Source organism: Neopelma chrysocephalum, unplaced genomic scaffold (genome assembly GCF_003984885.1).
Source record: "Neopelma chrysocephalum unplaced genomic scaffold, ASM398488v2 Primary Assembly neopelma1_138, whole genome shotgun sequence".
In the NCBI taxonomy this organism is placed as follows: Eukaryota; Metazoa; Chordata; class Aves; order Passeriformes; family Pipridae; genus Neopelma; species Neopelma chrysocephalum.
In genome coordinates, this window is record NW_020897800.1 from 298,087 (window position 1) to 321,041 (window position 22,955).

The 22,955-nt window shown below is 48.0% G+C and overlaps 1 protein-coding gene across 6 annotated transcripts; it reads right to left on the reverse strand.

Annotated features, from left to right (window-relative positions):
- Positions 1 to 898: 898 nt before the first annotated feature.
- On the reverse strand, positions 899 to 22,955 carry USP28 (ubiquitin specific peptidase 28). Of its 6 annotated transcripts, none has more exons than XM_027699276.1 (26): positions 22,937 to 22,955; positions 19,730 to 19,807; positions 19,324 to 19,456; positions 18,712 to 18,823; positions 18,360 to 18,522; positions 17,353 to 17,439; positions 16,598 to 16,732; positions 16,090 to 16,163; positions 15,509 to 15,585; positions 15,243 to 15,391; positions 13,142 to 13,269; positions 12,874 to 12,969; positions 11,818 to 11,997; positions 11,045 to 11,259; positions 10,734 to 10,804; positions 10,210 to 10,438; positions 8,599 to 8,802; positions 7,939 to 8,078; positions 7,576 to 7,761; positions 6,558 to 6,653; positions 5,582 to 5,760; positions 5,410 to 5,488; positions 4,975 to 5,054; positions 4,089 to 4,212; positions 3,404 to 3,602; positions 899 to 2,038 (listed from the first exon to the last, which is right to left on the reverse strand). In XM_027699276.1, exons 2-26 carry the CDS (start codon positions 19,796 to 19,798, stop codon positions 1,869 to 1,871), a joined length of 3,375 nt encoding a protein of 1,124 aa, XP_027555077.1. In that variant the 5' UTR covers positions 19,799 to 19,807; positions 22,937 to 22,955; the 3' UTR covers positions 899 to 1,868. The 6 variants fall into 6 exon arrangements, with proteins under 6 accessions (XP_027555077.1, XP_027555075.1, XP_027555076.1 ...); XM_027699274.1 differs by lacking the exon at positions 22,937 to 22,955 and adding an exon at positions 22,391 to 22,716; XM_027699275.1 differs by lacking the exon at positions 22,937 to 22,955 and adding an exon at positions 22,406 to 22,715.

A 22,955-nucleotide genomic window follows, 5' to 3' on the forward strand; every position in this document is an offset into this window, starting at 1 on the left:
TGAGTGCTCTGTCTTTCTGAACAAGGATCAAAGGGAGGTAGAACTGAGGGGTTGGCGTTCCTGGCCATCACCTCCCAAGGAGCTGCATGCCCTGCCAGTTACCCTGAGAGGGCTGACCAATTCAGGGAGCAGAGAGGCTGTTTTGGCTATAACTCCCTTGGGAAATGGGAGGACAGGACAGAGAGCAAAGGATTCCAGCCTGGACACACTCCCATCCAGCCCAACCCAAATATCAGGAATTGACCTGGCACCACTCTGTACTCCTGACACTCTTTGTTGTTTTTTTTCAAGCAGGCTTTGGGGCATTTCAGCTCCTGGCAGCAACACAAAGAACAAGGCAAAGCCACTCGCTGCCTGACAGTCAGAACAAAAGGACTCTCCTATTTCAGGAGTCTCTCCCCAAACCACATCCTACTGCCTGCAAGTGCACAAAAGCCGCCTGGCAATGCCAAGCACTGGCGGGGAAGAGAGAGCACAGCTCCCAGCAGGTCACAGCTTGGGGTCTATGTTCAACAGCTCCGTGTTTTCATCCCTCACAGGCTGAGCACCTCGAGCAGTGAGTTGGAGGCCTCATTCCACTGTTCTGTCACGAAAACAGGGGAAAAGCTGAAAAAGCAACACCCTGGTGCCACAGCACCCCAGTCCCTGAGGAGACACAGGTCACTGGTGGGACACCACCATCACCACCACCATGGACAACGGCAGTTCTACTTCATTGTAAAGTCACTGGGAGAGTGCAAGATTTTCCCACAGGAGCAGTTTATTCCTAAATAACGGGGAAATGCACACCAACAAAACAGTGGGACCATCCCCAGGCAGCTCTGCTAATGACAACATATTTTGTACAGGACGAGCCTTAAGGCAGAACCCCAGAGCGAAATAAAGACACGGAGGGAGCTTTTTCATTCTAACATAGAACAAATGCTTTTATTGCACTGTTAGAAAACTCTGCATAGTCCCAACAAACAGGATCCCCCTCCACTGACTCAGAACTTTTGGCTTACAACAGCTGCCGCAGCTCAAACACAAGCACAGGGCGTCTGCAAAAGGAAATGCCAACAGGGCACTTCGTTAACAAAGTCAACAAAAAACCCCATCACCAACACAATGGGCTGATCTGAGCCCTCACAGTTGTCATCTACACTCATCCAGCCCTGACACTCCACCCAAGGGGAGAAGAAAGTTTGCCTTCCGGCTGTGAGGGGAATATCCTTTGGGGTGGTGTGATTGCCCCGAGCCAGTCAAACTCACAGCCCCGTCCTGGCTCCTCACTACCAGGATTTGCCTGTGCCTCTCTGAGAAAGGCTCCTGCGTGATTTCTGGTGCCAGCTGGAATACAAAAGGCAAAAGCCTGCTTGGCTTGACCAACCCGTGCACGGCTGCCCACACGACAGAGTGTGAGCTGCCGCTCCTCGCTGCCTCCTCCTCACTGAGCCCAGGCTCCCGCGAGCAGGAGCCTGGCTGGGTCGGAACGTGCAACCTCTGGCAGTGACCATTCAGGGAGCTGTAAAAGGATCTGACAGCCCAGTGACTACAGGCAGCACTGTGCACAGAGGAGCCGGGCTCTTGTGCCATCACAGGCCCAGGGGTTGCATCTAGAAAGTTGTCAGGACAGAAGAACCTCTGGAGCTGGGCTGGGCCCTGTGGTGCTGTTGGGGCCTGCGCCTCATGCTACAACAGTCGTCCAGGTCCTTCTCATTACTGCCTCACTTTCTGCCTCAGAAGTGCAATACTGCTTTTTATTCGCTTATATTTACAAAGAACACAGCTCGGAAGCCAAACTGCCCCTCTCCCGCTCCAGCACTGCCCGATGGAGGCCCCGGGCAGGTCAGCAGTGTGACACTGTGGCACAGCGAGTGGTCTGTGGGCTATGTCACAGTCGAGGCCCCATGAATGGACTCCATCACGGCCGCAAAGCGGCTGCACAGGTCGTAGGGGGAGTTGGGCCGGATCTTCGGGGGCTCTTTCAGCACAATGACCTCGGTGGAGCCATCGAGGAGCCGGGGCAGCAGCTCGCCCAGCTTCAGATGCAGCTTTGCTGTCAAGGGGGAGAGGAGGAAATGGTCAGTGGCAGCAGATGGGAGAGGGCTCCAGGCCATGAGCTAATGGGCTGTGCCACTGTGATGCCTCTTGCAGACTCCCATCCCCGTGTCCAGAGCCACCCAGCCCATCAGTGGGGATGGGCAGCGCCTGCTGACCAGAGGAGGCATCGCACCAGCTGCCGCCCAGCTCGGCCAGTCCTCACCCTGCCCGCCTCCCCAGGGCTCTGCCAAGGAAGCTCCACTGCCACCTGGCTGCCAGGGGCCACGTCCCACCAGGACACACCACAGGCTGTTGCACTGGCTGTCAGGCCAGGAATCACTGGGCAACACTCAAATATTGACTGTGCATTTGAGGAGAACAGAACCTTCACAGCCCGTTCCCCTTCGGATGGGGCAGCTCAGCCCTCACCGAGCAGGCACTGTCTGCTCCCAGTGAAGGTCTGTGCCTGGCAGAGGACACGGGGATGCCACTGGAGTGTGTGGTACAGCACAGGCACCTGGGGTGAGAAGAGCCAGCAGCACAGCTGAGACAGCTCACACAACCCAGGCGGGGTGAGCGCTCAACTTCTGGTTCTTTAAAAACCTCTGGGGGTCACAGCCAGCCCAAGAATGGAACACTGCTGTACTGAGATAAATGTATCCAATTTTAAATTTTACAACAGTATTCTGAGAATAAACCTCTATGTTTTTGCATTATTTTCCTTCATCAAGTTTACCCTCTGCTAGTGATAAAAACCCCAAACCTTCACACACAGATCAGGGCAGGTCAGGACCAATTGAACTGAACAGAAATGACCCAAGGGGAGTCACAGGACCCTGACTCCAGAAGGAATTACAGAACAAGAAGAGCTGCCCAGAACCAACATTCAGCTCTACAATGACATACCTCTCTTCAGAACACAGAGATGCTCCGAATCTGCTCCCCCCCCCAATCTTCCACAACCCTGGCCTCTGATAACACCTGCTGCTCCCTCCTGAAGAGGAGCGTGCCATGTCACTGAGCATGTCTGCATTCACCTGCCATCCCTGGGTACCTCCAGTCAGGGAGAAACCTTAACCGAAGACCCAAGCCCCCTGAGGGAACACTAAGCCATTCTTGGGACATCAGCTGTCCCATTTCGGGGAAGAGAGATCCTTCTGCAGCTTGGTTTAGTGCAAAAGATTAAATTCTTCTGTAACAGAATTCAATGGGTGATTCGAATTGATTTCTCTTCCCACAATCAGAAAGGCCCCTACAGTGCAGATGCCAGGAATTTAAGGAAGTGTTTTAAATGGTCCCTTAATTCTTTTCCAGTTCAGATCCAGACACTGCCCTGCCCATGATCAGCACAACAAAGGTAGGGCCAGCAGCTGTTCCCTACCGTCCATGTCTTCTCGTCCCAAATACGAGCACCAGCGGTTCCTCACGACCTCGATGGCATCCAGGTCCTCTCTGGAGATTTCAAAGTTGTTCATGAGGTGCACGCAAGGGATGATCAGCTCATTCAGGATGCTCACGCCCTCTGACACGTGAGCTTCTTCAGAGCTGACGAACAGAGAGGCTGCCAGCTCGTTCAGCTTCTGGAGGCAAAGGGAGAATTGGGGACAGACTTGTAAATGGATAGCCAGGAAAGGTCCAGCTCATGCCCTGCACCAGCAGCCATGCAGAGAACAAGGACTTAACCACCAGGTGCTGGGCTGTGGTGGAACAGCCACCTTTAATCGTGGGAACCACACCATAGAAAACAAACTGGTAAATGTGTATATTCATACACATACATGTAATTTTCTGTATCTACATACAGAATGCATATGGCTTATTTACAACTCTGGTTTTAAGATGCCAAGACCTAGATCTACCTTTGCCTGAATTCCCTGAGAGCTGTATGGCACGCTCTTTCACTGAATTAACATTATTATTTCCATACTGCTGCTGGCACTCAGCAAGGGGCAGACCCGCAGCAACAGACACAGGAGAGACAGTTACACTGGTCTTGGCTACCACGGTGCCCCGGCTGCTCCCTCCCCTCCTCTCCAAGAGTGAGAGCTCAGCTCCTCGATACAAACCAGGAGACACTTCCTTCTGTACAAGGCGATCAGGGACTTGTTCACGCCTCGGTTGGTTCCCTTCAGCAGCAGCTTCTTGTTACTTTGGTAGGCGTAGACCAGGTAGGTGAGCGACTCCTGGTACCTGGGAGAAGAGGGTCAGCTCTGCAGGCCTTGGGCTCTGCCAGGGCCATGACTGCAGCCAGTCCCTTGGCTCACCTCAGGAAACCTTTCCTGCTGGGCCCGGCTGGACTAGCACCAGGCCCAATGGGAAAAGCTGTATTTGGTAGTTTGTCACTGTGAACCACCCCAGAATTCAATTCTGTTTCCATCAAGGAATAATTTCGGAAAGCCTGTTTATTTTCTGAATTAGAAAAATGACTTTTCTGATTTCTATCTTTCCAAAAATGACACTGTTCTCTTCCATCCTGCACAATTTAAGTAAAATACAGTTTCTAGAGAGGTAAGGAGAAAACCAAGGTCCTTTGGGTCTAGAGGACTCTAAAGTGTGTGTTTACACAAAGCATAATGTCCACTTTGAGACAATTTAATTTTAATAAAGGGGCCTGAGGTGAAAAATCCCAAAGTTATGGCAGTCATTCCTGAAAACTCATCTCTGGAAAATAAAATATAAAGCTCTACTTCCCAGACAAAAAAACTTAGGAAAAACTCTCAGAAACTGTCAGACAGCTGGCCAGCAGCTCAGTCTCATATTTGAACTGTTAATCAAGGTTGACTCTCAATTCAAGGAAGGGCTTTTAGCAGGTCAAAAAGAAAGCCAGTCCTGGCCTCAAACACGGGACCGAACACAAACTGGCCATCACGGGTTGGAAAGAAATTCTGTCAGAGTGGCCTTTACTTTTAGCTACAGCTTATCTTGTCCAAACACACAATTAGAGGAACTTACTTTCTATTCTGGTAGAGCTCCAGCCCCGTCAGCAGGTAAATGGACACCTTACGGAAAAGGCTGTAGTCCTCGTGCCATCTCTGTGAGGAGCAGGAGCGAAGCAGAGCATCAGCCTCACCCACAACACCCACACACACAGTTTGGGGTCCCCCGTGACTCTAAAGGGTGTCAGATTTTACCCTCTCTAGTGATTAAACGTCTCTCATAAGTGACATGTAAATGAATTTAGCCAACTGCAGACACTCCTCCAAGCTCAGGAAATATCCAGCATATTCCTTCTCCCACAGCCCCCTCCTGCAGCCCCACGCTGCTGACAGGCGAGCAGTGAACCCCGGGTTTGCCAGCACAGCTCCATGCTGTGCTCCCCACTTCCCACTTCGGACACTGCCAGTTGGGACAGTGTGAAAGATCAGAGGCAGCTCTCTAGTTCCTTACCTTGTACTCCTCCATGTCAATGTCGTCAGGACCGATTTCTCTCAGCTTTGCTTGTGCCACCTTCATGATGCTGATGGACCTGCTCCGTGTGAGCAGAGAAGAGAAAGATCAGAACAGCGGCCCCAGCTGCAGGCAGGTGGGAAAAGCCTTCCCTGGAATCCTGGGCACCCACCGCTCGTCGTAGCTGAGGTTTTTGTCTGCAAACTGCTCAAGGAGGGTCCGTTCCACCACCTGCTGTGGAGCGTTGTTCTGCAAGAAGTAGATGAGCACGTGCTGCAACCGGGCGTCGTTCTGGGGGGTCGGGGTCTCTTTGGCGAGCAGGTACAGCCGGGAGTACTCCTCGTGGAACGCCTGCCGACGGAACACACACGGACACATCTACCTGTCTGCCTGTGGGAATGCCACAGCAGCTGACAGGGAGCTCAAACCTGTCCTATTGGATGGGATTCCCATGGTGACATCAAGCCTGGTGATATTCCACGAACATCTCAACTACAAACCAATGGCCCCCACAGCCAGGCAAACCCTGCACATGAAGTGCGTGCTTCCAAAAGTGCTGGGGAGTCCAAATGACTTGGAGAGAGGGGGTACAGCTGCCTCAGACAGCTTTGCTAACTGTCCTGCAAGTGCTCAGGCTGCAAAAATCAACTGCCACACACTTGTACCTGGAGGAGGTGCAAGAGTACCTTGCGATTTATATTCCCATTTATATTCCCATAATCACCACGGGTGATTCTTCCCATGTGGCATGTTTAGTTAAATCTACCTGCCTGTAAAATCTAACATCAGCTTCAACGTTCAGCAGTGCTTATGCTCTCAACACCCTCTGTTCATGCAGACATTTCTCGAGGACACGTTTGACAACAGAGGTCACAGTAAGGGAGCATGTTCAGGACCAAAAAAACAAATTTCACAGTACTAAAAGAATAAGCAGGAAAAAAGTTGCTGTTTGCCCTGGGAGGAGTGAGTTCTTTCTTGGAAGCTCTAAAAGTTGTTTTGAACAGACAGATATGTCATCACAATAAGAGAGCAGGAACTAACATGCAGGACAAAGGCCATTAGCTAGAAGAAAAACTGCACAAATCGTTCCCTTCACATTCTAAGAAAACAGATATCCATACTATTGGATTTAGCAAACAAATCAATACCTTAACAAGCCCTGCTTCAGACCCATGGCGATCAAAGGTCTGGCGGGCTTTTGCAATAGCCAGGATGACACCTTGCATGGCTGGACTCAGCATCACCTACCATGAAAGCAGGAGAACAGACACAAACAAGAACAAGGAAAACAGTAACGGACAGGGAAAGAAGAGAAAGGCACAGTGAAGAATGGAACAAACTTTCAAAAGATAAGGTTTAAAGGAAATCATATGAGTACAGGTGTGATACCTGGGGCTGTGAGTTACTTGCATTCTACTGACTCTATCGATCACATGCACTTTACATGCAGGGCTTTCCTTAGGCATTTAAAGATCTAAAGGCTCGTCACTCCAAGCCTTGAATTTGAAAATGAAACAAGTGAGAAGGTAAAGCCTGCTGGCCATGTCCCCCACATCCCACTCAATCTTCCTAAGCCATATAAAATGAGAGCAGCACCTATGGCACAGCAATTCCTTGTGCCAATTTCACACAAGCACATCAGACATACTCAAGGAGTGACAGCCTCAGTGTTTGCGTGAAATCCAACTGCACTTGTGAAAGAGAGAGAACTTCCAAAACACTGCTTGAGCATGTGTGTGAGTGGTTAAATGGTCAGACCCAAAAAAAGCAGTGGGCAGAGTATGTAAGTTCTGCTGTTAGGGATAAGGTCTTTGAGAGAGGGGACAAAACTGTAACTACAGCCAGCAAAGAAGCTTGTAAAGAAATTAACACGGGTGGGGTTAATTATGATACAGTTGTGCCAGAAAAAGGACTTAGGACCAATGTGCAGATCAACCAATCAAGCACTCTTACAGAGCTGCTTTTCTAATGGCATTTAGAAATGGAATTATGGAACAATTTGGTCTGTCCAGCTTCCTTTCCACAGTGGGAAAATGCACTTTGTACAGGGTGTTGTTCCTGTGACAGACACTATCACACCCACCCCTAGGGCAGCTCAAAGCCAGCTAACTACAAAACTACGGGCTAACAAGCGGCGGTAATTAACCCCTGCACTGGGATCTGTACCTCCTCATCATATCCGTCTGCATCAGATCTAACAGGAATCTTCCCCACACTGGGGATTTCCACTTCAGAGACCTGTGAGCTAGTTTGGGCAGCAGCCTCTGCTTCCTGAGAATCCTGGGGCTGCTCTGCCTGAACTGTGAGGGCTGTTTCTCCCGGCTGGGCCTTCAGCGGCTCTACCTCCTTGGGCTGTGGCCGAGAAGAAAAAGAAGAAAGAGAGTAAGAAAATCCAAAACAAAATACAGGAAAGCCAAAGGGGACTGAGTTAAACGTGGCTACAGAAGTTCATAGAAATGGGAAAAGCAAAGGTCTGTAAAGAAGACAAGAGACAAGGGGCTGGTTTCTGGGCCAGGGCTCAGCTCCTACCTCGCACAGAGCTGCCTCGACGCCGTTCTTCTCGTAGGCATCAGCAGTGTTGGCGATGGCCTTGGCAGTCTGTTCCTTGGCAATCCTGGCGTGCTCCGAGGACAGGGAGTGCACACCCTGCTCACAGACTGACGACTGATCTGTCAGGACAGAGGTGTGGTACTAGTGAGCACCAGCTGCAACACTTCTTCTCCTCTCTTGTTCTAAAATGTTTTGCAGCTTGTCCATGCAGTGTTACACAGCTGCTGCCTTCATCCCAGAGGTGAAGGCACTTCACGTGAGTGTGTGCGTACCCTTTCCAGTGGGAATGGCACATGTCATCAGGGATTGTCAAGTAACGTTTCCCACTCCAGAGAACAGCACTTGTCCACTTGATATTTATGAAAAAAAGAAAAAGCTGGAAGTGAACTGAGATTAGCCCACAATGATTAAGTGAACAAGAAACAGCATTTCTGGGGACAAGCCTGGAAGGATGCACATGCAGAACCAGAACAGCCTTTTGTACTGCAAGGGCAGAGCCTCCAGCAGCTGCCTTTGCTGCTTCACCCACAGCTTCTTCTGCATTCTGAGACATTTGTGCAAGGCTCCAATGCAATGGCACTGGCAACCAGCTGGCTGTTACTGGTTCCAACACAGTTTGCAAATTCAGAGTGGGATTACCTGGTCCTGACTCAGAGGAGAGGTCCTGCGACTCAGAAGCAGGCGAAGGCTCCATCTGTGGAATCTTGCAAGATTGCTCCTCCTCCCACTCCTCTGCCTCCTGCTCCAGGCGCCAGTTGTCCTCCTGGATGTAGTGTCTCAGTTCTGGGGTCAAGGCTTCCACTTCTTTCTGGATCTGTACAGCCTCTGGGCCCTCATCCTCATCTGGGGGAAATGCAAGACCAGCATAAAGAAACACATTGTGGCAGGACACCACCCTTAGGGACTAAACACACACACAATATTATGGGCAGCCACAAGCAAACTGGCTGAGGGATAAACGGGGAAACCCCCCAACTTTCTACTGGCTTTGTAATATAAGGTGATCCAGAAGCAAAGGTGCAAAAATAAAGACAGATCTACAGAGTTATCTGAAACAAAACCTAGTTTTGTTCTACCACTGGACAGCATTTAACACAGAGCAATTCCAGAAGCAGCGCCTGCTGATGCAGGTCAGACACATCCTGATCCAAGGGCTCCAGTCATACAGGGAACAGCACTGAACTGTCAACTGCCAACAGCTCAGCCAGAGGTGTCACACCTGCAGCACTGCATGACAGCTGAAGGTAGGGGTGTGCACGGGTTTTATAGTATAAATGTCACACTGGTATTTCTCAATGCTTTTCAGATCTACTTCAATATTCACTTTTAAAATAGCACAAAACCCAAGCAGCATCAGCTTTAGACAAGATCTAAAATTTATCAAAAGCAAATGGCAATTCTCTACAGCAGATATTTCTTATGCACCCATTGCAAAAGCAAAGTGTCTTTAAAAATCAACAAAAATTGCATTAAATAGGAGAAAAAACCACCCCATGGTTTCATTTCAGAACTGTCATAGGAAAACAAAGAACAAACTTTAGATTCTCATCAGCCACATTTAGCAATGAACAGAATGACAGCTCTCCATTGTTTCCTTCTATTTATTACATCAAAATGAGCCATGGATGAAATTATTGGGTTCTTGTACAGCTGTTTGCCATCTCTAGTGCCACGTGCACCGCAATTTCTCCACAAAACTATTTATACATTGGCACTGCAAATACACTTGTAAGTCTGAGCCACTCAGATACTGTTACCTCACACATGGAGAAAGGCTGCACAAAAACCAGCCTGTTTACATTCAATGTAATGGAATCACCAAAGACCAAACAAATGACTCAGGAAATGTGATAAAAATGGGAGAGATAAAGAAGCAGGTAATTCACACGCCTTCAGTAAACAAACACTGCCATATAAACTCTATGAAGAGTCAAAGTGAAGAACACCAACACTACATGCACGTTGAACGTGGCAAAAGGGCAGCCTGAGTTTGTACACACATAAATAATGCACCAGGTGCTGTTCCCAATCTCACCTGGATGGTTCTCCCTGCAGTTTTCAGCCCTATCCGGGATTTACAAATTAATTGAGTACAAAGTAGATTATTTCACTCCTATCCGAGGTGAAGTTTTGTGCTTTGTCAAAAGACAATCGGTGCCATAGGGAAGTTGAGGAACACAATGATCACACAGCCCAGAGGGACACACCAACATGCAAACATCTCATTAACCAGTGGCTGTGGCTCAGTACCTGCACCAACACAGGACACCTGGTCACTGATGTACATCAGGCAGTAGGCACTGGTGTTCCTCAGGCCTCCAAACGACTCCCGCTCCAGCTCTTCCCACGATGACTCCGTCACCGAGATGTCGTTGTACTTGAGCCACCTTTTCCGAGGCTGGTTGTATATGAAGGCCCAGTAATGCCCAGCATTTGCTTGCCCTTCGTGGACCAGGACTGCGTGCAAACGATAGGGAACCTGCCAAGTGACACCGACACTGTTCACGTGTGCTGTCAGGGACAGACTCTGCCTGATCTCTGTGCTGAAACAGCAGGGGTGTTCACAGGTGTAGCCTGGCAATTTGATAAATTTTCTACTACGAGCTGACTTTTAAGGAAAGAAGAAACAAGATTTTCATAAATAAATCGTACTCTGCTTCATCACTAGGAACTTTACCATATATCAAAGAGGGCAATTTAAACTGACAGCTACTAACAAAAAACAGTATCAGCAAACTGGTTTAATATTTAGGTACTGAAGCTGCATTTCCTACCTGTCGTAGGAGAGGGTCAAGGTACATTTGTTTGATGGACAGGTTGGTTCTGGCAATAGACTCCTTCAGATCTGCCAAGAACATCACCAATGAGAGAAATGCCTAAAAATTAATGACTCCTCATCAGGCTATGCCAGCCCCTTTCACTTCAAAGAGTTTGAAGCCAGGCTGGAACTATAAGATACACTCAACACCAGAGCTCAAACAGGGACAAGATTATTTGTGGTTCAGGCTGTATCCAGCAAAGCAACAGAGGTGAAACCAGGCTGGTATTGAGGAGCAAAATCACTACAAATGCATTTGGGGCCAACCTTGCATATCTTGTTTGATCTCGTTTCTCCATCGCTGCAGACACGTCCGAACCAGGTTCAGCTCCTCCTCGGAGACCACGTGGGGAGCTGGATGTTCAGACAACTCTGCTGGTGGAACAGAAGGCTGGAGCTCCACATTGGAGTTTTGCTGTGGTGAAGAATTTGCCAAAAAGAAAGCTCCATCTTCAGTACTAGTATCCGTCCTTTCTAATATGCTGTGGTGGTACAAAATGTAAAGGGAAAAGTACACTGAAAGGTGCTTCTGCCTTCACAGATCAGACTAAAATACAGGACAAATACAAGGGAAAATTCTTATAGAATTCTGTAAGCACAGATCCACAATGAACAATTCTAAAAATTCCTTTTATCACTTGTAAGAAACTCGTGTATTTACTCAGCTTAATTTAGATTGTTAAACCAACCATGCCGGCCTGGGATATAATAATCCAATATTGCTGTAATTTACTGGTTGACGAAGCAAAAAAATGAATAGCCTAACCAAAAAGAGCAGGTAATTTAACTCAGACTTGCTGCTTAGACAAGGAATATGGGGATGCTTTTGGACAAGGAGAAAGAACACGCAGTGTTCTATTTTAACCAACAGAACCAAATGACCAGCAAAGCAGGGACCCACTACCTGCACAAGCACTTGTACATCAGAGCATCATGCTCACCAGTGCCCAGGTAAATAACCCACTTTTGGAATGCCACCCAGGAGCATTTAGCTGGGAGGTGAAGTGTTCTCCTGTGAATCCTTTTTATTGTTTACTGACCCATTTGGCTGTGAAAGCACGTCCAAAACATGAGGCTCGGCTTGGGAGTGCAGGAGTGTTGTCTGAGAGCCCTGAGCAGAGGGAACAGCCCCAGCTGGCTTTGTAGTGATGAACTCGAGCACATACTGCAGCATGTCAGGCAGCGGGAAGCGAGCTGGGCCAGAGCCATATTCCATGTACCTATGGAAAAATGCAAGGGGTTGCATGAATGAAGGAATGAGACAGGTTCAACCTCAGGGGACAAAGAGGGAAGAAAACTGCTGGGTTGGGATGAAGGCAGTTTAGCAAGTGAAGGAAGGAGAAGAAAAACCCAGGTGACCTCAAAAGCCTTGAGGCTGTGGACACTGCTCAGCAGCAGCCACAAGCTTTGTGCTATCAGCAGGTTTTGGCCACAAACACAAAAGACAGCACCAATCTGGAGACAATTAACCCCATGCCAGCCAGAGCCTGTGGGGTGCTGCCCATGAGGCCTGGTTACACCCCGTGCTCTCACTGCCACCAGAACGTCCCCGAGCACAGATGGCACTGGGGCTGCTGTGACACAGCACAACCCTCTGCTGCCACTTGGCCACAGAACTGCCACTGCAAAATACCAACTGTGAGCGAGTTCCACGCTGAGTAAAAGGACTTTTACACAAAGCACTTGGGACATGAAATCTTCTGGTTGTCCCCAAACCAGGTCTTCCCTATCGATCTCCTTCCTCCTCCTGTCAATAATGCCAAACTCTAAGCAGGAGGGGACCTCTAATATGCACAGTAACATAGATTCTTTTTAATATATTAGTGGGCTTCCACGCCTTCCCTGCCAATGCAGCTGACAGTGGCAACTGTGCTCTTTAAAGAATTTAGTCCTGTAACAGTATCAGTAATATTCAGAAACCATAGCAGCCACAGGTTTGTTTTTGAAACCTCACTTCCCCTCTCCACACTTCTCAGAACAAACCCGGTGCTGTTCCTCCTTCCTCTACAAGTCTCTCTGTTACTGGAAAGCTCATTTAAAAGGAAACATTTGCACACTTCCAGAAGGCACAAAAACAAAGCCAGCTTACTACTCACCTTTCTAGTTTCTGTTGCAGAATCACCATTTTCTCCTTCAATCTCTTAATTTCTCCTCTCTTTATCTGAATAAGCTCTTTATTGCAGTAGAGGTACCTAAACAGAAATATAGAGCCCCACCAGTAGGGTGAGATTTGTTTACTTCTAACATCCACAATCTTCTGTAAACATTTTAGAATCTTTCCTTGCTCATCCAAACAATCTTTTAAATTTCTTTATTTACAATAAACCAACAGCTTTAAACATATCGTACAACAAGGCAACTCACCTGTCCATATAAATAGTCTGGGGAAACTCTAGCTTGGTGTGAATTTTCTCTGGCTGTCCTAGTGACTGATTGAACTCAAATCGGGAGAGTTCAAAGGTCAGAACTGGTGGGAGTTTTGTAAACCAGCGCTGTAACAAAAGCAGAAATGCCCCCAAAGGGACTTGTTTTAAGATGACTGCTAATGGCACATTTTAGACTGATACCACATGATTATAGACTGATTTGAATGTCTCTGTCCTTAGGCACTGAATTAGGTTTTGTTTGTGAAGTCAAAAAGCCAAATTTTACAAGGTAAAAATTTATGCTTCCATTTTACATTTTTACTGTGAAAAAGCCTCAGAATTGCTCTCAAAGTTACTTGTCATTGTCTGATGCATCCAGCTTGATGGATTACTAAGAAGTCCAGCACTGAATTTCACAAATTAGCAGAGGCTACACACACTCTGCACATCAACCAAGAGCCCCCAAGAAAACTCTTTTCGGAGGTCATGTGCAATGATGAACAAACCAGGAGTCCTCCCACTGCACTGGGTTCCTTATCCTCTCTCACTCTAATTATAAACTCCTTGATTTAGGGGATTCAGAGAAGACCCCCACTTTCTGTAGCTTCATATACTGTTTCAAAGAGCCATGCTGAAAGAAGAATTCACAGTTGAATTTACACTTCCTCTCTCTCTTCTTGGGTTCACAAATACTTGCAGCATCCACTGCCAGAACCTTCCTTCACCTATTTCAGCTTGGCACCACCCACTCCGTGCTCCCCTCTGGACTTGGGATGAGCACACTAAGCTCGTTTTCCTTTGTGAGATTCATGTTAGGTGTGCTGCCACAATAAACCTCTCCCACACCAGAGTTTTGTGAGAAGGAGCCCACAACCAAAGAGGAGGAATGATTTACAGTCCTGCTGTCTGTGAGAAAGGTAAACTCCCGTTAATCCCAGTGTTGCTTTGAGCTTCAGCACACTTATCTAGGGGCTTGGGAGACAAAATCACCTTATTCCCTATGTCTTCTATCATGCCACCCACCAGCCACCATATCCTAGGAAGTGAAATTATCCAGTCAGATTTCTCAGAAATTAGGCCAGAGCCTTTTCCTTCTATCTGTGCAAAGAATGATTAAAACAACTCCATGATCGGTCAAATTTCCCTTCATTTTAGACAAAGGATTTGGAGGAACTAAAAAGCTTGGATTGAAATGAACCTGGCCAATGAGCTGCTATGTCCCTTTGTCTCCAGTGCCAGCCCACACCAGCTTCACCCACATCCCCTGGGAACACACCTGAACGGCTTCAGGCAGGAACCAGGAAAACTCAGAACAAACATTTGAGTCCAGAGTTGGAACAGGGCTCACCTGCCCAGGACTTCATTTCTCCTTTGCTATTTTAAACCACAGCAACACAATTTTCAGACATTCTCATAGAACTGAAATACCTTTCACTGCCCCACCTACACCAAACACCTTTGCCAACATCTTCATGTTGTTTCCCAGCCTTTCTCGAAGCTAACTCCAGCTGCACTTACACACAGAGGATGCTCAATGTAATGGTGCACCTTCACCTTCTAGTTTGCTGCAACTAAGTATTTTATGATTGATTTGTGATTAGTGAGATTAAAAAAAGAAGAAAGAAAAAAAATCATCACAGTCAGAAAATACGAGTGAAAGGAAGAAAAACCCCAAACCGCACACAGTGTAACAGGGAGAAAGAGACAAATTCCAAATGGCATACCATGGAGTTAAGCACTGTACTTTTACCCTCCGAAAACATGGAGGCAGTAGGTCTCCCCCTACTCAGGTACAGGCAGGCTTCAACAGAGAGACTTCATCACACTTGATTCAGAAGCAAACGTTGACCTTTGCAATTCAAAATAAACTCCTTGAACTGGTTACATAGGACAACACATCTTTACAAATCAGCAAAGTGTCTCACGATGTAACACTAAAATTTTAAGAGATTCCAGGTATCCAGACAATATTTTGTTTTCAATTCTTAGGGAACACTCACAGTTGCCATTTAAAGTTATCAGAGATACCTCTGTGCTGTGTGTGCTGCACTTCTCTGCAGCAGGCAACCAAAGGCTTGACAAAAAGAGGTAAAACTAACCTCCTGTCCATACTTCATTGACTGAGATGCTGTCGCCTCATTCATCTCTCCCTCCACCATGGCTCCTTCCAAGCACTCACTCAAGTTCCGATAACCATTTACCTGAAGGGGATACTGACCAAAGGTCTCAATCTTGGAAAAAGTGTTGCCTGGATGATGGAAACCATACAAAAACCATGAGCTAACTCAAGAGAACAAAAAACTCTAGTTAACTCTGAAACACTCAAATGAGTTAAAAAGTTGAGTCTACCAAAGCCTTAACTCACCTTTGTGGACACCCTCAGTCAGGAAAGTCCCATAGAAGAGCTGCACCATTGGGTTTTCAGATTTGTCCCCGGGGTTCCTGTTTCAAAAAGCAAAAGCACACATTCATTTGCAGCTGGAGGCTGCAAAAAAACCACAGGTAGTAATCTAAGCCTCTGCTTGGGAGTCTACAGGCAAAAGTACAGTTTTCTATCAAAGCACAAAATACAGAGGAAGCTTCTTATCCATTTTCATGCTCTAAAGAACATTATAACACCTGCACTGGCAAGGGGGAAAAAAGATGTTAAGGTGCCAGCTTTTGAAATGCAGTTCCAAAAACCCAGAGCTTTCCTGTTCACCAGCTCTACCAAACTCCCCTCAAAAGCTCATTTACTCCACAGGCTGCATAGGCACTGAGTGAAGTCCCACGCTCACAAACAGGAGATGTGGACACCATGGTTTGTAAGGACATTTTGAGCTTAAAGAGCCTCACCCACAGCAAATAAAGAACTCTCATTTGCTCAAAATTTTCATTTAAAGTCCTCCTATTTATTAAAACTCTCCTTAGAGTCAGGTCAAACTCCCGAGATCACCCAGGACTCACGTGACATTCACGGTGAGCTGGAACGCATCCTCCAGCCAGTCCAGCAGTTTGTGTGTAAATTCACTCACATCTTGCTAGAAGAGAGACAGGAGTGGAGAGTCAGTCGTGACACCCATGAGAAAGTGTTCCCCCGGTCTGCTGGTGTCACAGACCCACTGAACACAACCCGACTGATACTGCTGTACCCACCCAGCTGAGTTACGTGTGAGACTGAAGTGCTGTGAGCTGATTTAGGTTGATAATGAACACTCTGCTCATCTGAACACTAGATCAGAGGAAATTATCGTGATCACTACCCGACTAGGCAGATGGCACTGGGTAGTGCTACGCTGGCTGGTTAATTAGCAGGCATGTACATTCTGCCTAAATGACACCAGGACAGCTGCTTGTCGGCTGACAAACAGGGGAAGAGGCCTCTGGAAGCACCAGCAGGATGAAGCAAAATGGGATTGCTGTGGCTGTGACTGCTGGTTCAAAGAGAGCAAAAGGCTTTTCAACGTGGTTTTACCTGTGGTTCTTCAGATCTAAACACATCCCTCAAGAGTTCCAGTGCTGCAGAAGGGTCTACAAACTTACGCCGTGTCCCCAGCATCAACGCAAACAGACACTGAAGTTCTTGCATGAATGCGATATTTCTTTTTACCTGCATTGCAAAAAGAAGAGAAGCCAAAGCCTTCCTGCAACTCAAAAAAAGCAGCATCTTAAAACTAAGTGCTACAGGACACCACACGCACATATTGTAAAAGGTACCCAGCAACTAAGGAAAGAGGTGACATAAAAAAGGGCAAAAGCAGGAAGACATGCAGTGTCACAAGCTGGGATGATACAACAAGCAAAGGATTATTCTATGTATGCCTTTTTCTCTAAGTATTTTCTAAGCACCTTCTGCTGACCACTCTCAGAAGGTACTGGGGCTAGAGGGACCTGCAGACTGCCTCAAATATTGGTTCTTCTATTGTGTATGCAAACCAATGAACAATCTGGAGCTGCCAAAGAAGTTTTATGAGAAGAATTTCTCCCCATACAGCAGTTAAAGGCTCTAGAGGTCAGTGGTGCAAGAAGCAGCTCTTTTTTTTCCTATCCCAATTCTGTCCTTGAGAATTATTTCCCAAATTTGTCTTTAACATAGCCAGATCATTTTAAAGCCATTAACACAGGCACAGTAGTCGCAGATGGCCCCAAATTAAATCTGCTTATAGAAAGAGCAGAACACTACACCACAAAAGAGGGAAACTTGACAGTGTTACTGAATCAAAAACTTACAGTGTGACTACGACATCTTTCAAGCACATTGTGTGAGAGGGAGTACCCCAGGACCAGCCTCCGGAATTCTGGCAACTGAAACAGAGACTGAAAGGAGAGGAGAGATAAAGCCCAGTCAGCATCTGCAAGGACTGGACTCACTGCAAGTTGACTCCCCGCTGTCACTCTCTGACCCCACAGCTTTATTTTGTGAACTTCTCCCTCCCCAGTGGCCCTGTGTTCACCTGTGTTACTGAACATGTTTACAACATTTACAGCCCATGCTAGAACAGTGTGTTCGTAGCCACCCAAGGACAAAATCTCATCCTGCCATTTCTAGGATTGAGAAATAACCATTTTAGGAAAGAGCATTCTATTCTGCATAGGTAGGCTCAGAAAAGCACTCAAGAACAAGCCTCAGTGAGAAAGGCCTATTTGCAGCTTTCTTACTTCCTCTCAGAGCTGGAGACAAATGATTAACATCTCTCTGCTGATGTGAAATTGTTAGGAGAGACAAATCTGCTCGGTTCCACTTACTGCTGTCTCTTCTTTAGGTCATCACTAATAATATACCTGCCTAGTTGTTCATTTGTCCAAGCATCTATGCCTGTGTATTCCATTAAATGGAATATGATACACCGTGTGTTATGGAGCCAACAATAACTGCAGTAAAATTAAATTATCAGTTCATTTTGCCAAGCAAGCTTCTATCATTCAGTAGGCACTTGGCCATCGCTGCACAAAGCCCTGGGTATGGACACACAGATTCTCTGTATCTGTAGCTATTTTTAAGCAAAGCCTATTTAAAGCCTATTTAACTGCTTTTTGGCTCTTTCTGTGCAGGCCCAGAACACATCAGTCACATCACATAAACCCAGAAGTTTCTGTGTTTGAGCAGGGTCACATTCACTCATCTGCATATGATGATCCCTTCACAGAGTTGCTGGGTATTTACTTCTGAGAAACGTTTTGACTCCAAGACCGCAGCAAGTTTGCTATCAGAAAAAGAGAACTTTCTTACAGGTTACCTGTATAACAGCACTAAACCAACACGTATTTCCTATATTTTTCATTCCAACAGGCCAGTCACCCGCTCTTCTCCAGTCATTCCGCTTGGAGTTCCCTCCCCAGACTTCACAGCGTTTCCTTTTGGAGCGGTTTTTGTTTTCAGTGGAATGCGTGTCCTGGGGTCTGTCATGAGAGATGAACGCTGTGCTGTAAAACACCCCCCGAAGATTCCCAACAGCTATGGGAATCAAACTCCCCTCTAGCCAGTACATGTCCACCTGGTAGGTAATCCACGTTTGCTCTGCAGTTATCAGCTTAAGAACCCACTTATGATACCTGGGAAAACCAGAGCCCATTTACAGCCCCACTGACCTTTCGGTTGCATCCCTTTCTGCAGCCGGAGCTTTTGGTGATTCCAGGGGTCTGACGGTGTTGGCTGTGTGAAGGTTGTCCTGGCTGTGAGGGGCAGGCACAGCACTAACATCTAGAAGAGAAGGCAGAGTTCTGATCAGTGTCCCACCACCAGCAGCAAAAGTTCTCTTTAAAAGGAACCTCTAGAAAACATCACACTTCACAAATACAGTTTTTCAATTGATATGAGCAAAATTTTCTAGATCAGGTTTTAAACAGAAATCCCTGTTCAGATTGTGCCAGGCAACCCAAGAGCCACCGAGTGGGCTGGATGAGAACAGGGCAGAGCACGCAGCTGTGTTCTCTGCCCAGATTTCCTTACAGCCAAATCCAGAGCTTGCAGGAACACTTCAGAGCTCCTGAAACAATGAAATGGGAACACCAGCTTTGTAACTGTGATGTGTCACCTATGAACGTTATTAGAACACTATTAAGAGATCAGTACTGGCAAAATCAGATCCTCACAGGAGCCAGAGGGATGTGCTGTCAGAAGCAGGGGGGCAGATACTTCCCCTCTGAGCTCACAGAAACAAACACTGAAGCCATTAGGGGGAGCAGAGGTGACAGACTTACCCCGTGGGAGCTGTTTGCCCACCGCGCTCCCTTCCCAGGCAGAGGGCTCTGCAGCGGCCAGGTCCTGCGCCGGCTCCTGGGCATGCTCCTCTGTCAGGAAGGTGACTGCTTCCATCAGGTCTCCATTAGCAGCCTGACAGAATGATAGTGCAAAAATAAAGCACCAGTGAGGAGCAGAAAAGCAGCAAAGGATTTACCCTTTGCCTCTCATGCATCCAGGTTGTTCCTGGATAGCTCCCACAGGCACGCACCGACCATTCTAACGAGGACCAGCTCAGCGTCAGCCCACAGACACACCAGCAAACATCCGACCTGTGTGCTCTGTTTGGAAAGAGCCTGAACTTGCCTGACTTTTTGGGCAAATTCAGAGCTCTCTTTCCCGAGAACAATGACAATATATACAAACCTTAAGAGCTGCGAGCAGGAATGCTGAATCCTGAATTCCTGTGATCTCTTTCATCTGGTTTAAGAGCATCTGGCAATCCTATGTGCAAGAAATAAAGAAAGCTCATGTAAAAATGTGACCAGGATGGACATCAAGCTGTTTCTGCAAGGCTTGCTGAGGGCTCACCGGACCACTGTTTCTTTCCTTCCTTTCTGCTAAGAGAGTGACGCACAAGCCCAGTCACACTTGCTTGGTGGAAATACCAACATCAGCTTGAACATCACACTCAGGTTTTTTCCCCGCTAAATTCACAGACTAATGTTCAATCTGGTATATCCTCAGGAAAATGCAGGCAGGCCCGGGAGGACAGGCTACCCCTGCTGTCGGATGTGCCACACCTGCAGTGGGAAGGGGCTCCCCGCCCCCCCCGAGGCAGCAGCATGTGCAGCAGGACATATAAGGATCCCAGGGCACTGGTGGGAGCTATTTTCAGTCTGGTGGCACATGCCATTTGTGGGTGTCACGTCTCACTGACAATAAGGTGTCAGAGTGGGGGCCTGGGAGGCTGTTATTGCTCCTCCTTCACCCTCCACACAGGCCACTCAAGGTTTGGTGAGACATTCAGTGCTCAAGGCCCCAAGCTACAGTTCATAACCCGTCCTTTGGCCAGTTCAGACACTTAGAAGAGTACAAAAATTCTCTTTACCAGACTTATAAAATCTTTGCAGCCTTAGCTTAGCACAGGGTGGTAACTGCGCTTGCCAAACCACAAATAATCTCAGTCAACAGCTATTGGGAGAGGCAGCTCTCCCCAGTGCTGGAGGTCCCAGTACCCCCAATCACAGCCACAGTTCAGCTGATGCTGCTGCCAACAGCTCAGCCTGGGTGACAACCAAGGTGCAGCTCCATAACGCTGGCACTGCATGTAGTATGGGAAGGACATTACAATAGGAATAACTGCTGGGACCATGTTGCATATCCTGATTTACAAAGGCTGTCCAGGATCCTGCTGTCAGCACAACCCAATCTATCCCAGCTCCTTAAGATCACGCATTTAATTAATCTCAACCAGCAAAGCTGCAAGAAAATAAATTCAAGTTTCTACTTACTCTCATCATTGAGAAAACATGTAAGATGCTTTCAGGCTGCTGGAGAACAAGTTCCATCCAGTAACTAGAGAGTGAACCCCCACCCATACTGGTGACAGATGCTACTCCACACACAAAGACAGCACACATCTGTGTCAGCCATTGAAACAAAAAACCTCCTAGATTATTTTTGGTGGGAATACCCCTAGCAAGTTATTCATGCTAGTCACATCTAAAATACCACTCAACTTTTACAAGAAAGAGCACGTGTGCATGTGCACACTCCCCCAACTTGTCCCACACGCTTTATTCCTGAGAAGAGCCAAGACACACTGGATGCCTGATGAGGAGCCAAGGCTGTGAGGCTTGGGGCGGGCACACTCACAAAGGCAAACCACTTAAATCATGTTGCTAATTTTGCTGCCTTGGCGTGCGCCGTGCGTGTCGGCCGACCCCACCTTACGCCGCAGGGCGGATTTTTTAAGTGAAGAAAAAAAAACACCCTCCCTAATAAACTGCAATACAATAATGAAATCCAAGGCAGGACAGGGCATGATTTTCTGGGGTTTTTCTGCTCCACCAAAAGGAGAACTCACAAAGGTTGCCAGGCTGCTGTAAGTATAAAAGCCAATTACTGATCCTGTGCTCTAAGTTACCACTTAATATTCCAATGATTCCAGTGTGATTTTATTCAGCCTTTGAGAAAAGTTTTGTGTTAATAGCAGAGAGCTTATCCTATAACAGTTTTAAGAGGCTTGTGGCTGCCTACCAGCCCACAAAAGCCACTGGGAAGCACACTCTCTGCAACCAATTTGTTAAGATTTTGGGGAGTTTGTGGTTTTGTTGCCATAACTAGTCTGGTTATTGCTGTTTGAAGTTACACACCATGGGGTTATAAAACAAGCTCCATAGCTGGTAATTAACACCAGCGTGCTACCGCTGCTAACACACCCTGCACTTGGAAACCCAAACCAAACCACAGCCCTACCTGCTGAAAAATAACTACCCAAACAAATCCTATTAGTATTAAATTACAGCAACAGGCAATGAGTACAAAACCAAGCAGCTGAGAGGAAGGAGGGAACTACAGATAAAAATTACAAGGCTGGCCAGGAGCAATGGAATAGAAAGGTTTTGCATTTTCCTCGCTCCGAGGTGACTCACCGCGCTCAGAAGTTTGTTTTGATGAGAAGCAGTGAGTGGGGAAGGGAGCAAGCACAGCGCAGGAGTTTAAGGGGGTTCCAGAAATACCACATGTGAGGAGGAGGAAGGTGGTGGCATGGAGGAGGCTCTGGGGCCTTCAGCCTCCACACCTCAGCCACACTTTTTATCGTGTGGAAAAACGGATACAGAGAGGGCTGGAAACCCGCAGGCAGCAGCAGGAACAAAGCCTGCGTTCCTGGCCGAGGCTTTCACAAACCAGTGTCCATCATGGGAAGTAGCACTGGACAGAAACCTCCTCCTGCATGGACGCGGATGCGATGCTTACAGCGGGCACCATTCAGTCACGGTCCCCGAGCGACCAGGGCACGGCTGCCACACTAATGCCACTTCTAACACACAACCAAAGAGCTGATACCCTCATCCCACTCACGGCTGTAACTCTGACCTCTCTGACACGCATCTCTCGGGTCCTGAGAGCACAGAGATGCTACAGAACAGCGCAGACCCCTGTGTCCATTCGGGACGGTCCGGCTGCAGCTCCCTGCGCACTGACACAGCCTCGCGGCCAGGTCCGGGTCCTTTCCGAAACAATCTACGCAGAGCTCTGAAGTTTGAGAGCAACAGTTTTTGTTAAGGGGTGGCGGGAGATGCCGTTCAGCGGCGGGGAGCGGAGCACACGCGCTCCTGCTCCCTGCAGAGGAGCGGGGTGTCTGCCCGGGCCCTCTCCCGTGGCACCGGCGTTACCGCCGGGGCGGGGGCGGCCCGCGCGGGGCCCGTTATCGCCAACGAAACACGCGCGGACCGGGGCCGTTGTCCGGTGCGACGGGGCACCGCGGCCGGGGACAGGGGGAAGCGCCGGGGACCGGCCCCGAGCGGCCGCGGGCCGCAGGCTCGGGGCGGAGCGGGGCCGCCGCGGCGGGAGAGCACGGCCGGCAGCAGCCCCGGCCCCGCGCGGGAGTCGCCGCCTCCCTCCCGCCCCGCGCCCGGCCCCGCCC

Bases quoted from the DNA above. Each gene is read 5' to 3' on its own strand.
- USP28 (XM_027699274.1), bottom strand. From the start codon at position 22,420: ATGCGTGTCAGAGAGGTCAGAGTTACAGCC. The intron at 15,392-15,508 runs GTGAGTTAAGGC...TCCATCATCCAG, and splicing joins GACTGAGGGTGTCCACAAAG to GCAACACTTTTTCCAAGATT. The intron at 11,260-11,817 runs GTCAGTAAACAA...GTACCACCACAG, and splicing joins GTGCTTTCACAGCCAAATGG to CATATTAGAAAGGACGGATA.